General features: G+C 38.8%; 1 protein-coding gene across 10 annotated transcripts in view; it reads left to right on the plus strand.

The window, feature by feature from the left end:
- The window catches only part of trim36 (tripartite motif containing 36), a 31,546-nt gene extending 16,555 nt beyond the window's left edge, over positions 1–14,991 (plus strand). For all 10 annotated transcript variants that reach the window (XM_071483164.1, XM_071483157.1, XM_071483159.1 and 7 more), the window contains 8 exons: positions 143–280; positions 507–622; positions 1,879–2,000; positions 7,143–7,260; positions 7,368–7,573; positions 9,930–10,113; positions 10,596–10,709; positions 11,681–14,991. In XM_071483164.1, coding sequence (XP_071339265.1) covers positions 143–280; positions 507–622; positions 1,879–2,000; positions 7,143–7,260; positions 7,368–7,573; positions 9,930–10,113; positions 10,596–10,709; positions 11,681–12,050 — 1,368 coding nt within the window. In that variant the 3' untranslated portion in view covers positions 12,051–14,991. The remainder of the gene's footprint in view (positions 1–142; positions 281–506; positions 623–1,878; positions 2,001–7,142; positions 7,261–7,367; positions 7,574–9,929; positions 10,114–10,595; positions 10,710–11,680) is intronic.
- Positions 14,992–15,594: the final 603 nt, after the last annotated feature.

The raw sequence follows: 15,594 nt of genomic DNA on the forward strand, positions 1-15,594 counted from the left end.
ACGATGAGCTTTGACTGGCCACTCTGAAGAAGTGTTTATGTATACTACACCCTATATATTTATTTAGGGTGGGAAATATGAAAAGAGAATTGATTTGCTTTGCTCAAATTAATATCAAAACTTTGTCTCCTTTTTCTTAAAGGAAAATGGCCAGCTAGCAGAGCGCAAAGCCAACGAACACTTTGAGCGTCTGTTTGAGACGCTGCAGGAGAGGAAGTCAGAGATGCTGAGGTCCATTGAGCAGTCTCGTAACAGACGCTTGAATCATCTCAAGGCCCAGGTATTAAAAAAACCATGACTGAGTGTATTTTCCACTGAGTATCTCTACATACATGTATGATTCTTTACTTCATCATGTTCTTTGCTACTGACAGAGAGTACTTTTTTATGGTGTGTTTTTAATTTTTATAAACTTTCCTAGATCCATTTTCTCAAGATGCTGTTAGGATGACTGTAGTTACAAAATGCAATGGCTTATTGTTTGTTTTTGTTTTAATATTTCCCAGGTGGAGGAATACCAAGGCATGCTGGAGAACAGCGGCCTAGTGGGCTATGCCCAGGAGGTGCTGAAAGAGACCGACCAGTCCTGCTTCGTACAGACTGCAAAGCAGCTGCATGTCAGGTACAGCTGGGTGATAGTGGCATAATCATTTATCACAACATTTTTGACTGAATACATCAATTTAGTCAATTAGAGACAAAGAAACAACAACATTGAAGCAGTATCACAATATTATAAGGAAAAAGGAAAAAGTAACTGGTTAGGGTTACCCCTGACTCCTATCCCTCCTATCCTGACTCCTGCCAGCTAATGGCTTGCATCAAAGAAAGCATTTTGACAAAACTTAGTTAGTAACTTATAATATTGATGGATCATTTATTAAAAAAACAAAAAAAAAACAGGAAATATTTAAAATAACATTAAAATGAATTTAAAAAGTAAATAGAATTGAATAGACCATGATAGTAAAATTAATTGAATAGACTTAACATTACCTACAAAATTTTATACATAAAACTTAAGCATCATAATCATGTAGAGTGAAATAACAACAATAACAGTGCACTTAAGCCTCTCTCTGGAGTCTTGAAGTTGTCCTCCTTCAACCTAATAGCAGGATGCTGGGCCAAGACAGACAGTAATGGTTATCCATGGCTTTTACCCACTAAAAGTCCTGACTGTAAACTGTCAAATTAATAATTAAGCAGCTTAGTCCTCATTGTCTGATATAAATCCATTACAGAAGATAAACATGATTATTTAACAAGCTCCGCAGGTACAGACTGAAGTCTGTTACCATGAGTTGTGTTGGCCACATACATTATTAGCAACACCTTCCTGTGTCCAGTGGGATTTATAAGTGGGATTTGGTCAGTTTTATTTTAGTGTTGAGAGCATCAATCTGATTATGTGTTTGAGGGACTGGAGTGTGTCAGGAGCAGACAAAGCCACGTGTACAGAGGTTACCAAACTCAAGGGCATTTAAGGAAAGACTTGTGCTGCAGTGTCCAGTCAACACTATGTCTGGGAGTGTCTTCTGCTCTAAGCTTGATCTCTATTAACAGCTTTGGATAATCAGGGAACCTTTTCACTCTCAGGAGCATGATACTGTGGCCTGTTCAGTTTCCTCCTGTTGACAAAGACTTGGTTTTTAATCCCCTTTTCACTTATGAAAGACAATATAAATATAGATACAACTGACGATTTAAAATTATGATGGAAGATGCCTTATCTATTGAGAGGAAAAGTCCTCCTGCAGTGAATAGAGGTCTGTTTTGTGTCCTTGGTACAGTGAACTTACAAAAGTTAAAGTTACTCAAAATCAGCCTCCAGTGGCAGTGATTTCATCATGTTATGCCTGCCTTGTGTGTTTTCAGGATCCAGAAGGCCACAGACTCTCTGAGGACCTTCCACCCTGCAGCTGACCCCTGCTTTGATGAGTTTGTGCTGGACACATCCAGAGAGGAAACACTGTTAAAAGAGATGTGCTTTGGTGGAGGTATAACAAATTTTATCTGTTAAATGGTGCGAGATAGAAATGAACATTTTCTTTTGCTCACTATTATTTTCATGCTCCATGCTTTCGCTTTCCCAGGAACGCTCTTGCATCAGATTTTACCATAAGCAAGTTTGTGCTCAAATATTCTACCACTGATTTGTTTCCACATATAATGTCTTTCTGAAGAATTCTTAAAGAACAAGCTACTGCGTTGATGTCTGGAAAATATGATAATGTTTTCTGCTTCTATTCATCAAGATGAAGGCAGTGTTGTTATTGTGTCTACTAGACCATGGAAAAACATGGCTGAATTATGTAGAGCCTAGCCATGTCAGAAGTTAGTTCAACAAATAAGTTTGTTCTTTAAAATGTGACAAAAGCACCACAATAAGCAGTTTATCATCCTCTGTCCATCGCACGCACAACTCTGTGAAGTGTACTGTGCTAAAAGGTCAGAGATCATCTGTGGGTAGCTAAATTGGATAAACAGGTAGAACCCTGGATATAGTCAAAGCAGACTTTACTCCTCTGTGAAGCTTTGTTCTGGTCTGCTGATTAACAAAAGCTCGTTGTGTAAAGGACTGCTCAGGTAGAAGTTTCCCAGGGATGAAAGGATACACACTTTTTTGATATCCTTGTACAGGGCCTTTAAAATGGATAGCTAGAGGTATAATTCCACATTATTTTAGATTTACTCAGGTTTGTGAGACTGTGAAGCAAAAAACCAAGTTGTTACTGAGCAACAGGAACATTCATGTGTCCAATGACAGTTTGACCATTTCTTTTGTAAACTGCTGATTTTACTTCTATAAATTTAATCCTGATTATTTTGATTATAATTTTGAAATTTAACTTATTTTGAGAATAAAGATAAATATCTCAATAAGCTATAAAAGACTGAGCTACTTGTTAGGTTTAGAAATGTTATCAGACACAACAAAAAATAATCATTTAAAAGTTTCCACAGGCAAAAGTTAAAAGTCCGCAGATAATCGGGCAGGTTGCAAAATTGTCTAAATAAGGAAGTGTAAATAATCACAGAGCGTCACTGAAAGATGGCATCAACAACATGCAACATCAGCACCTTAGAAGGTGATAGTCATTCGCATGACTCATAAGGCAGCTGGATTGATGTGCACATTGCAAAATATGGTCAAAATTTAGTCATTCAGATTAAGCTGTTTGCTAGCATATCTAGAATTCAGTTTATATAGTTAACTAAAGCTGGAGAATTGCACTATACTGCAGTTATGCTTCGTCTAATAGTCCATTATTGCATTAACATTAACAGAGAACAACGTTTATATTGGATCCACTGTACTAACATTCATACCTTAGGTATGAGATGATTGGAGATCAGAACAGACTTGTTTCGGTTGAGTGATGGTTGGTGACATCTGGCTGCATGTGACTGAGGCTTGTTTCATATACCTTCAGTGTGGCTTGTTCTAATGTGACAACATTATATGTGTCAGTGACTTGGAGGGAGAGCAGTATTGAATATCATTGTTGCAGATAGAGACAGTAAGTTGTGACACATTCAGTCATCGTAAGTTGATAACAGATGACTGGTGTTTGAGGTTTGGGGCATCCTAAAAAATGACGAGCCGGTTATTGTCGACACTTAGCAAAGTGTTAAGTTTTGAGTGGCAGCTGTGCTTCCAGACCTCAGCCTTCAAAAAATGTCATATTAGTGAGGGATTAAATGTTGCTGACATTGTAGACAAACCTGAGGCCTCTCTTGGTGCAGAGCCATTATCCCTCCAGTGGATGCATCTAAACAACTGACAGTTATTCCAGTGGCCGTTGGTGACAAACAAAGCTGGAAGTAGCACTAGTTTGTGGCTGTGGGCCTTTGTGGCAACACTGGAGAGCCCCTGTTAGTTTGTTTAAAATCACTGATGTGAGATTCATCTCGGAGGCTGCAGTTGGCTTTGCACTTTCTGTATAGTTGGATAATTATCAAATTACAGTGGAGTCGATGGTTTGATAAATAACCACTTTAGACTACTGTGCTCACGGACATTAGACACTTGTTAATGGATAGAAAGTGTCAGAAAGATCTTTCTGGCAAAATTGTCATCAAATCATCAATATTCATTGGACACTGTGAAAAAAGCAGCAGTAAGATGTAATAAAGCAGAAACGAGTCACATTAAACACAAGGCAGTGAACTATAGTATTACCACAGCAGACAGTGTAAAGATGACTTTGAACTGTTTACAACATCCACATTGGAAGAAACTGATCTGACTTCACTATCTGTGATGAAATACAAACCAATACAATATTAAGTTTGATTAAGTGAACAGAGTTTAGACTTTAGACTTAAAAATTTAACCTGGAAAAACTAGAAAATCTCGTCGTTGTTGTTGTTGTTGAATTGTTATGTATACATCATTCTCTTGTGGAGTTGATTTGTGTCATAAACACTTTGAGACGTAAACTCTATATGAGACAGAAATAATGTAGATATTCAGTGCAGACGAACAGTTTTACTACATAAGGATTTGAAATAGAAATAAATCTGCATCTCCCAATCCTCAAATTATTTTTTTCTTTGGGTTTTTTTTAAATGGCTAGTCATCAATTGGCTCATTTGGGTATTAATTCTTTTATAAAGCCTATACTGGAGAAAATGCGTTTTTTCATATAAAAAGGTGCCCTAAACGAATCACTGCTGCATCACTTTTTGGGAAAGTGCTGCATGCGGCAGTTGGGTGGCCGTCATATTGATGTGTGTCTTTAATCTAAGTGGGCTGCAAGACTTAATGGTGCTCTTAGTCCGAGCTTAGAGAGAGAAAAGAAGCAGTGAGGGCATTTATCTACCGCAGTAATTTAATTGAAGTGTTGGCAGCAGTGAGGAACCACTACAGTGTCTCTGAATGATGCCCCTAAACCTTCATAGATCCATTATAGAGGAAACTGAAAACACATTTATGTTCAGTAATAATGGTGTTTTGAAAAACTTGAGACTGATTTGTTTTTGAACTGACTGTAAACCTGCCTCTATTATTGTCCTTGTGCTGTCCTCTGCTCAAGTGTCATAAAAAACATCACTTAATGTCCCATTTTCAAGTCTTGAATGTGACTGCCAGCTGTCTTGTTGATGTATAATGTTGTAAGTGTTGGATTTTGCTCTGCTTGTCCATGTTTTCTTGAGTCATCCCTTCCTCTTTTGGATAACGGCGTGTTTGTGCTCGCCCACGTAACCCAGCTGTGCCCTTACTGCAGCTTTTGACCCCATGCTCTTCTTCTCAAGAGGCTTTGAAAGGCTGTTCTGTCAAGTCTAAATGCCCATTTGTGGTCCATTTCAAACTCAGGTTTCCTTGAAAATGTCAGGCTGAGAAGAGTGTGTCTTAGAGATATCACAGCACAGGATACAGTTTATTTGAACAGATTGTAAGAAAATAACAAGTTTAAAGTCCAGTTCTCTCACATTTGCAGAGGGAGCAGTGGAATGAAAATGGACACAAGAGAAAGCAGCTCCCTGCAGTGTAACTTGGCCTTGGTGCTGTCTGCCTGGCAGCAGCCTGTGCTATATGTGATCAATAGTGCTGTTTTTTGCTGAACTCTGGGGACTACAGCCTGCTGTGCTGGATGGCTGACGGCCCTGTTTGGTCCTTGCCTCTTGGTCCATCTGTTGGAAACAGGTGGAAAAAAAGACATTATTCATAAGACATAATACAAAACATGTATCTTATTTGTCATTTGTATGTGATTTACACTTGAGTGGTAACTCATTATGTTCCTTGCTTTACTACTCATCTGACATGAGGATGAGGCATAATTCTGTTTTTGCAGGGGTTAAGATAGGAGTTAAAGTCTTGAGTGTCTTGACTCAGGAAATTTAGTTTATTTTGTAAGAGGCAGTTCCCAGTGGTCAACAGATGAAAATGAGAAGTTGGAGCTAGAGTTGACACAGAAGAGGATTTTCCATCCATTCTCCTTTGCAGTTGTATTCTTATTTGATTTTTAGGGTGCCTTTTTAGCTTTTTGCAATGTTTGAGCATGGCAACAGAAACAAGAAAGGTTACCAATTTTAATCCTGCATTATCTAATAAAGTACTCTCCATTTGCACATTACAGTATGTAATCAGATTGGCAGGTAATTGTATGTGAAAATGTACTGGGTTATAAAAGGACACAAGCTTCGTGAAGGACAGCTGTGCCCACAAGAAACAGACTTTGGAGACTGAGGATTAGCCAAGTGTCTTTTGAGAAAGCTCAGCAGCAGTGGTGACACTGGTCAGAGAGGGGATCCATCTGTACAGGAAGAGAGCTTTTAGAAGTGGAAAAAAAGTCAAACGATGAAGAAAATGGGAAGGGTAGAGAACTAGACAGGGCTTTATTACAAAGGAGGGAGGGCAACTGTAAATGATAAGGTAAGGAAATCCTTACACAATGGATGTAGCTGACATAAGTGAGAGGACGGATGGGAAGTTGGTGAGTATGAAGATGAATGTAAAGTCAGAGATAGACAGATTGATGCTTTGTAGGAAATCCTTGCAACCACCAGTAGAAGGAAAAAAAAGACAATAAATCGAGAAAGTAGAATGAAAGAACGGGAAATTGGAAGAGAGATGGTGGTGTTGGTGGGGGTGCTTTACAAAGTGCATTTCCTGACACTGAGTCTGTGTGAAAACCTCTTAACAGGCTCCATTATGTAACAGTTTTGTCCATTGTCCTGAGTGGATAGTCCAGATCCTGACAAACCTAATCTTTGCTGCACTTACACTGCCTCATTTGCTTAAGCTGAAGTTATTGAGCTGAAGTACTGTACTTAGCATGATTAAGACATTTTACTTGAATTCCCCTGTGTTCACAGTAGTCTTTCCCTTTATGCATAAGGTCTGCTACATCTTGCTAATCACCACAAATGAGTGTTTCAGTATTAACCTCTGTCATGTGCAGTGTGTTTTACAGCCTGGATAAGAAAGTATTTCATTTCTCAATTTTGGCGTGTGTGTGTATATCACACACACACACACAATGATATTTGGGACCCCTTCTTTGTCACACACTGAAAAAAAATCTACTTGATTACTCCATTCAATTCACTAAAGGATCTCTATGTTGAGTCTTGATTCTCTGATTTACATTCTACTAACTGGTTATCTCCATTTGGTTCTCTTCATGCAGTTCCAGACCCTCCTCTCATTGACCTGTCCCATAGCAGAGTCTATAATGAGGCCTCAATTTGCTGGAGGCTGTCTGATGATCACCTACCAACAGATCACCACGTGGTTGAGTACCGCAGGTGGGTGCAAACATACAAAGAAATAACAGCAAGATGAACAGATAAGCTATTTGGAAAAACTGAAATTAATTAAACTCTTTTTTTTTTTTTTTTTTTTTTCCCCCCAGACTCAGGGGCCCGGGCCAGTCCCCATCCCAGGAGGACGGTGAGGACAGTGGGGTCTGGAGAGCTACAGACAGGGTGTATGGACCCAGCACTGTAGTGTGTGACTTGGAGCCTGACAGCCTGTACTCCTTCAGGGTTCGAAGCTGCAGGAACTCTATGTTCAGCCCCTACAGCCCTGAGGTCACCTTCCACACACCACCTGCACCTGGTAAGCAAGAGTGGCGTGGTGAAGTTTTCCCTATAGTTGAATGTTTTTTGCATATCTCTGTTCCCCTTCTTCTGCCATGGGTGGTGTGTGTTCTTTGTCTGTCCTTTTGGAGTCTTTAGTTGGGTGTAGATATAAAGGAAGAGAGGGATTCAGGCAGTCTGAAGATGTTGAGAAGAAGCTGAGGTCTTGAAGACAAAATGTTGAATGATTTTAAAAAAAAAAAAAAAAAAAAAAAAAAAAAGGTTGCGATAAACTTGATGACTGTAATTATTTTTAAGCTCAATCATTACAATCTGTGATGTGATCTGTGCCAAGTGCATTACTTAATCCACAAAATGTTAATTATGCTCGGGATTAAGCTCCGGACTGTCGAAGAACCAGTCCCTGTTATTGGGCCTCTTTTGGCAAAGGCCACAGCTAAGCTCCTCTGTCCCTTTTTACTTCCCTGAGCATGTGTGTGTTTTGCACTGGGCTTGATTTTTAGGAAGATTATCAGCTGGCAGATGCCTTGCTGTTTTTAAATTTTGAAGTCTCTTGCAGCCAGCATGTTCAAGGTTATGAAGCACAATGGTGTTTTAGTTTATCACCATGGTAATGGCTTTTGTTTCAGATGGCTGAAACCAATATAGCTTTTGTTTGAGTGTGTGGGGGTGGGGACAGTATGACAGCTTGGACGAAGAGACCTGCAGTTGCATCTGTTGCTGGCATTTTAGGCTTGCCTGACAGACGCAAGGTGGAATTCATTAAAAACGATCATCATCCCCAACCATCTGCTGAACTTGAATTTGAATCATATTCTCCCAGTAGGGGACTGTATCACTTTGATTTTTATTCTGCCTAGCAATCATTACAGTCTCTTCATTTTGGACCGCTTGTGCACATACCTGCCCACTCTAGGTGTAAAAAATCTTGGCAGAGTTGTTTTTTGTAGTAGTGTCACTTTCCAACAATTAGAATATTTTCAGAGTACATTTTCCCCTTCCGTAACAAATCTCTCTGATCTGATACAGCTGTGCTTTGATTTGTGTCCTCATCATTTGTGTTGTGATTGGAGCTTCCACATTCCTGTGCTCTCTCGTTCATGTAAGACTGAGCAGACGGATTCACTGTGCGTCAGTAATGAGGTGGAATTTCAGGCCGGGGTGAAACTCGGACGACAGAACATGCATGCTTGTGCTTACACACACGCACCCTATTACTCATGATGCATATGAGGGGACACAGGCTTTAGTCAACAAAAGGCTTCTTCTGACGTCCCATGCTTAAAATTAGGTTTTGTTGTAGTTCAGATAGTTTTCTGTCCCAGGTGCTGAAAAGTCAACACTAACCTGCTGTTAAAAGTTCCCTTCAGTAAATATCAAGGTCTGCTTAACTGCATGTAAAATTTTAAACATAGTTTCTTTCGGACTAAATGAATGCTGCATCAAATGTGTTTGCCACCATTTTTATTTTATTTTCATAAAATGACAGGTAACATCAAATTACAGTACTAAGCAAATGTCACAGGTTCTTTTGCAGCATGGATGTGGATTGGCTCAGCTGGTCTGTTATTTTTGATGACAAAACTGGTGTCAACAACAACAATTGAGTCCAAATTTCATCATTAGAGAAGCTTGCATGTGCCAAAAATGCATAAAATTAAGCCAGTTTACTTATGTGTCTGACATGGCATTGCATTACATGTGAGGATTCCAGTCTTGCCCGACATGATGGCTGTCAGTATCACTGCATCCCGGCTACATAACTACACATAAAGCTGCACCATTAGTGGCTGTTCACCCTTTAGGCAGGCTTATACTATTATCATTATCATGCCCTAGTTAGTATAAGGACTTCCCTAGACGCATGCAAATTAACCATTCTTTCCTAGTATAGACCTCAGATTTCATGGGATGGTTGAGTGAACAGGCATAATCATGTCAGCCTTCATGCATCTTGGATTATGGTAATCATGGCCTTTGACCTATAAACTATTTATAGAATGTGTTTAAATTGCATCCAGATGAGAAATATAAATGGCAGCTACACATAAGTGAGGATTGAGTTTCATTATGCTGTTATTCTTCATGGTGCAATGATGATAGTAAGTAGGTCTTTTTAAGATTGTGCTATAGCGCCCTCTTGTGTCAGCCTTTGTGCCTACTCCTTGTCAAACTTGAAATGGAGGGAATAAACCATTGGATTTTTGTGTATGTGTTCGACAAAATGATTTATCTTAACTTGTCTCCTCTTTCTGGATTTTTCTTTATCTTTCTGTCCTCTCCTCCAACCCCGTCTTCCTTTGTCCACCTTTCCTGTGTCTTCTCTCCCGTTTGTTTATCCCCTGGCTCATTTGCCTCCATCTCTTCACATCCAGCTTTTGGTTTCCTGTTCAGTGATAAGTGTGGCTTCAGTACAGAGCGGCTCATTCTAAACAAGCAACGGGACACCGTGGAGAGCGTAGCAGGCATGGGCTTCCTCCTTGCAGCAGAACGTGTGCAGACGGGCAGCTATATTGGACTAGACTACATAATTGGGGACACGGGCATCTCTCAGGGAAGGTATGCCAAAAACAGACAACACTGGGACAAAGAAACTATTATTTAGCAAATAAAGCACGCTGCTGGACACAAACTACTGTTGCAAAGTAAGCCTTAATATATGATTTTCTCGAAAGAGGGCGAAAAAAGAAATGAGCTGTGCGCACATTAGCCATTTATAGTTAAATCAAGTAAAAAAACGACAAAAAACAAGCAGTGGAACACACAATGTGGGAGCCTACCTTGCTCATTTGAATAAATGAGAATATAAAATATTCAAGAGTCCAGAGATTAAACTTTATATTTGAGCACAAGGTGGTAGGTATATTAAATTGTCATTTCTGTTCCATCTTTATCAGCCTCCATGCAGAAAGAGCAACATTCACGAATCATTCAGGAATTCAGATTTCAGAACTTTGTCTTTCAGTAGGCAATGATGGGGCATTATTATAATTTCCAATTAAACCGGAAGTAAAAAATGAATTGCTCTGTTTATTTCGCAGACACTATTGGGCCTTCAAGGTGGAGCCATACTCCTACATGGTTAAAGTTGGTGTGGCTTCTGATTCCAAGCTGCTTGAATGGTTTCACAATCCCAGAGATACCAGCAGCCCAAGGTAAGTCCAAGAAGGCGTCAATAACACATGGTTATCATTTATAGTTTGTCCATAATCAAGACATTTTGAGAAACTGAAACCAAAATGTACAAAGTCTTTTGTTTTTTAACTTTTACATACCTGACTGCAGCACACATGGACACAAACAATCTCATTACAGTGATAAGTGTGTTTGAGTCACACCTAATCCTGTGATGTAAGAGAACCAGCATAAACTGGTTAAGAGCTTACTCACAGACAAAGCCTGCCTTTCTCACTAGACCAGCTCATGTAAAAACATGTAAAGGAGCACATTATTTACGCAAATACATTTTAATTCTATGGTAAAATGCATACAAGGTGAAAAATGTCAGGCAGCATTCAACCACTCGTTAGAAGGTTGAGTATTTATATAAAAGTTAACATGACCATAATGTGTCCAAATTCCCACATCTGTGTAGATCTCTCAAATTTTACAATGGGGATGAAATGATCAGCAATAAGTTAATTGACAGAAAACAAATCAGTATCAATTTGCGACAACTGGTTCATTGTGTAGAATTCAGTTTAAAACCTTAACATTTGAATATTAATATTTGTTGAGTTCTCTTTGTCTTTCTTTGATTTGTACATTGAATGTATTTGTGTGTTTTGGACTGTTGGTCAGACAACATATTTGAAGACATCATCTTAGGCTCTGGGAAAATGTGATGTGATTTTTCTGTTATTTTATCGATGAAACAGTTAATTGAGGAAATGATCAGCAGATAAATTGATAACAAAAATAATCATTAGTTGTAGCCTTAATGAACAATGTTGGCCAGAACCCGTTCTTTACATACTCAGGAATGAAATGGGGCAGATTATCACTCTGCTGTCTGTTTTTACACATGATTATGACTCTGGCTTTGGTATAAATTTGTAACCATTTTGATGAAATGTTTAATCCTCTTTGCCCATCTATCCCCCTTGTCTCCTCCTTCATTCAACAGGTATGACCATGATAGTGGGCATGACAGCGGCAGTGAAGACACATGCTATGAGCTCTCCCAGCCCTTCACCCTCCTCACCCTGGGCATGGGCAAACTCTTCATCCCCAAGGCCTCCTCATCTTCCTCTGTTTCCACAGCAAACGCATCATCCAGTGACCCTGGCAACCGCATGCTTCCTATGCCACAGCGCTTGGGGGTATGCCTTGATTATGATGCATGCCGGGTGTATTTTTATGATGCCGACACCATGAGGTGCCTTTATGAGAGGCAGGTGGACTGTTCGGGAACAATGTATCCAGCCTTCGGTCTCATGGGCAGCGGCAAGGTTCAACTGGAGGAGTTCATCACTGCGAAGAGACTGACCTTCTGAGGAGGGATGGAGTATGATGATGCATTAGGACCTGGATCTATTTAATGTTTGGCATATTCTAGAAAGAGGAGGTTTTATTGACAGGGTGATGGAATACAATCCCAAACCATTTTTCTGAAGGTCAGATGAGGCAGATGAGATCAGGGCCTTTGGTCCTAAATGCGAAAATGGGATCTCTGCCAGAGACTGGCCTATTTAGACTTGGCATGTATAATGTATGACCCACACATAAACGATGACACTGTATATCAGTATAAATGTGAAAGGTCTTCTCTACATACCAAAGTCTCTGTATCTCTTAACTTTATTTACCTATTTTTAGTTACCAGCTATGATCAGCTGTTAGTGTGGTGGAATTGGCTGCAAAGTTAGTCTTCAGCCACTTTAAATCTTTGTTTTAACAAGAAACGCCTTCGAGCTTACACTTGTGCTTCCTCTTTTGCCAGGTTTATGTTTATAGATTACTTTGTGTCTGTTAAGTAATGTTGATCTTTGTTTCTTTGGCTCTTTTCTGTAACTATTTGTCTAACCGTAGCACCATATGTTTAGAAGTAATCTTAGTGGACCTGAAAGAGCCTTGTAGCGACTTTGAAGCTAGTGCCTTTGTGCCTTTTTTTTTTTTCTTTAGAAAGGGTCACTTAGTTTGCTAGCAAGCAGATATTGGTGTCACTGCACAAGCATTATGGAAATGATTATCAGCATAAATACTGTATGTGAGTTTTTACTGTAGGCATAGTTTGATCACAGACACTGGTGTAAAACTTAAAACAGCGAATGGTACTCTTCTGACTTGTTGTTTATCTATTTACTCTTGGATTTGTCACAGAAAACACTACTTTTTCTCCTTGTCACAGTTATGTTCAGCTCTTTTTGCACAATATGATGAATGAAGCCTCGCACATGATAACCTTTACAATCATCACATTTAAATCACTACCTAGTTGGCATCATTGGCGTGATTGTTTTGTTTCACACTGACTGTCACTCTCTCAAGCGTTCACCTTGGATTTAAAAGCCTCTCACTGTTTGCACTCTCACATCTGTTACACTGAATGTGACTTTTGATATCATAAAACTAGCAGGTACCAGAATATCATGTACTTGTAGTTAACATTACTTTTACAGCTGCAAAGTCACTAATAATAGCCAAAGCTTTTTGGTTCTGGTGCTGACTTAAGTGCAACACACAGCTTTGTGGCCTCACAGCCTTTAAACTGTTACAAAAAAAAGACCACAGTAATTCAGGTTTTACAAAAAGTGCTATCACAAAACACAGTTCACATACAGTTGTTCAGTACCTTTGCTATCAAGACCACAGTTTACTTGCAGTGCAGACACATGATGTGTAGCATATTAGCATCTTGCTGGTGAGTTTGGCACACCTAAGTGGTTGATTGGCTTTGATTAAAGCAGCTCAGACATTTTAAGTCTAAGAGAGCACAGGATAGACTGTTCACTGGGCAAACACACTTGGTTTTTTTTATAGACGTGTATTGTATATGTGCCTGCAAATGGGTTTGTTTGTACATTCATGTATATTTTGATTTCTGGAGGGTTAGGGTAACTGGTGTGTGTATGTGTTTTCTCAGGTTTCTGGCCCTGACTGGGGCCCAATGCTACCTACCTCTATCTGTCAGACCTGGAAAACCTTAACTACTTTACCTACCCACAGAAACAAGTTTGGTTTGATTTGCAGCTTTTGTCCGTAACAGTCAGTTCAATATATCCGCCTTCTCTTTAAATGTCAAATAAGCTGATCTTTCAAAATATTTGATTTTAACTTCCATGTACATATTAATCCAGAGTATATTATTTTAGTGAAATAAAGTACATGTTAAATGTTCAAGTTATTAGTTGGTGTTTGCTTGTGGACTTGAAAGAGATGTGCATCACTATTGATGGAAATTACTGTTACCCTGTTCAGCTGCCTTTGTCAAGGGAGTGTTTTTGGAATGGTACGAACAACCTTTTATTCCTCTTCTTTTGTGGTGTTGGGTCAATAAGTCAGTTTAAAGGTTTTGGTTATAGCATATGAAGCACATAATGCGTTTTTGTTTTGGCTAAAAAACACTTAATAAATTCATGTTCTTACATTTAGCTGGACAGAAATGTCTCAAAATGAAATATTGGATTTCTGTAACTGTGCATATTTTGTCTTGCATGTGTTGCTGCTGATTATTTTCACTCCAGTCCTCACAGACCAGAGCTCTGATTCCTGTATTTTAAAACTGTTTCAACATCTCTGTCTGTGCATTTCTGAATTGGCAGAGCAGGTTTAGGGGCTTTATTTCCATCACAGAATGTATTCATGATAATTGCAGAACAAACAGCTGAATGTCTTTCGTTTTTAAGGTGGTTTCCTTCTATTGGTTTGTCACAGCACAGTTGTATGTAGTTCCAGAAACCTGTGAAAAGGCTTGTAATCTCAACTGCTTTTCAGTAAAGAATTTAGAACCAAATATTTTGCTGGCTGTCAATCTAATTCCAAGCTAGCACTTAAAAAAAATCTGTAGCATGTCAGCAAGTGTTCGGCTCTGCAGGTGTGTATAATAAATGTGTGTGTGCAATATTATTCAACAGGCCGTAGAGCAGAAGAGAAAAGTGTAGATGGACATAAGCCTGTCAAGACAATTTGCACTGTTAATAGTTTATAGTTTACCTTGTGGTTTTAAATGGGTTTTTCCTTGATACAGTGAATTTTAAACACTACTTGATTTGTAGTATCACTCAAATATTTCTGAACTCTAAATTAGTGACAGTGCACTTGTTTGTTTGTGTTTCCTCCAGAGGATGTGGATGTGGTGTGTAAATGGTGGGTTTCTGTATGTGTAGTATGTAAAGATGTGGAAATACTGTTCTTTGCTCTGATTCCTGGAAATGCTACACTCTATAATTTACTGTGTGGGGATTTCATCAAATAAAACTAGTGTGTTTTTAAATCAATTTTGTCTCTTTAATATTATTCATATTTATGCAGATGTATAGTTACTCTGATACATTTAACAGCTGTGGCTTGTGCAAATGTTCAGGCAGTGACTTTATGCCAGTTAAGTATATCTGTTCTTGCATTCGAATTTGCTCCCCGTTATTCCTTACAGATTGGTTATAATTTCAAAAAGCTGTCTGACCACAGATCTTCCATATTTACTTATCTGGGTCCTATGGAAGGATTGTAAAAGTTATTTTCTTTTAAATGGTTAATTTTTTGAGGTTTGTTTAGGATGTTTGTCCTGTAACACTTCTCAGACTGGATCATTTGCTTTAAGAATGCATCATGCATAAAATAAGATGTTGAAAGATGAGAGAGACAGCATTCATTAAGCTCTGGAGCTGTCTTTACTTACTGTCAGTTGATGGTATGTTCAAGAAAAAATTACACAAAATTGAGTTTATTTTAGTTTTTTGCAAATCCTGTATTCATATATCACTGCTATTGCCACTATCTGCTATATGCAGACTTGTGACTCTTACCACTACCCAATTCCACGCCCTTAGGTGCAATTTTTTATCCTAATGCACTTCATTATTACCATGTAGTACATAT

Source organism: Trachinotus anak, unplaced genomic scaffold (genome assembly GCF_046630095.1).
Source record: "Trachinotus anak isolate AG129_WGS33_773 ecotype Australia unplaced genomic scaffold, CSIRO_AGI_Tana_v1 ptg000008l, whole genome shotgun sequence".
NCBI lineage: Eukaryota > Metazoa > Chordata > Actinopteri > Carangiformes > Carangidae > Trachinotus > Trachinotus anak.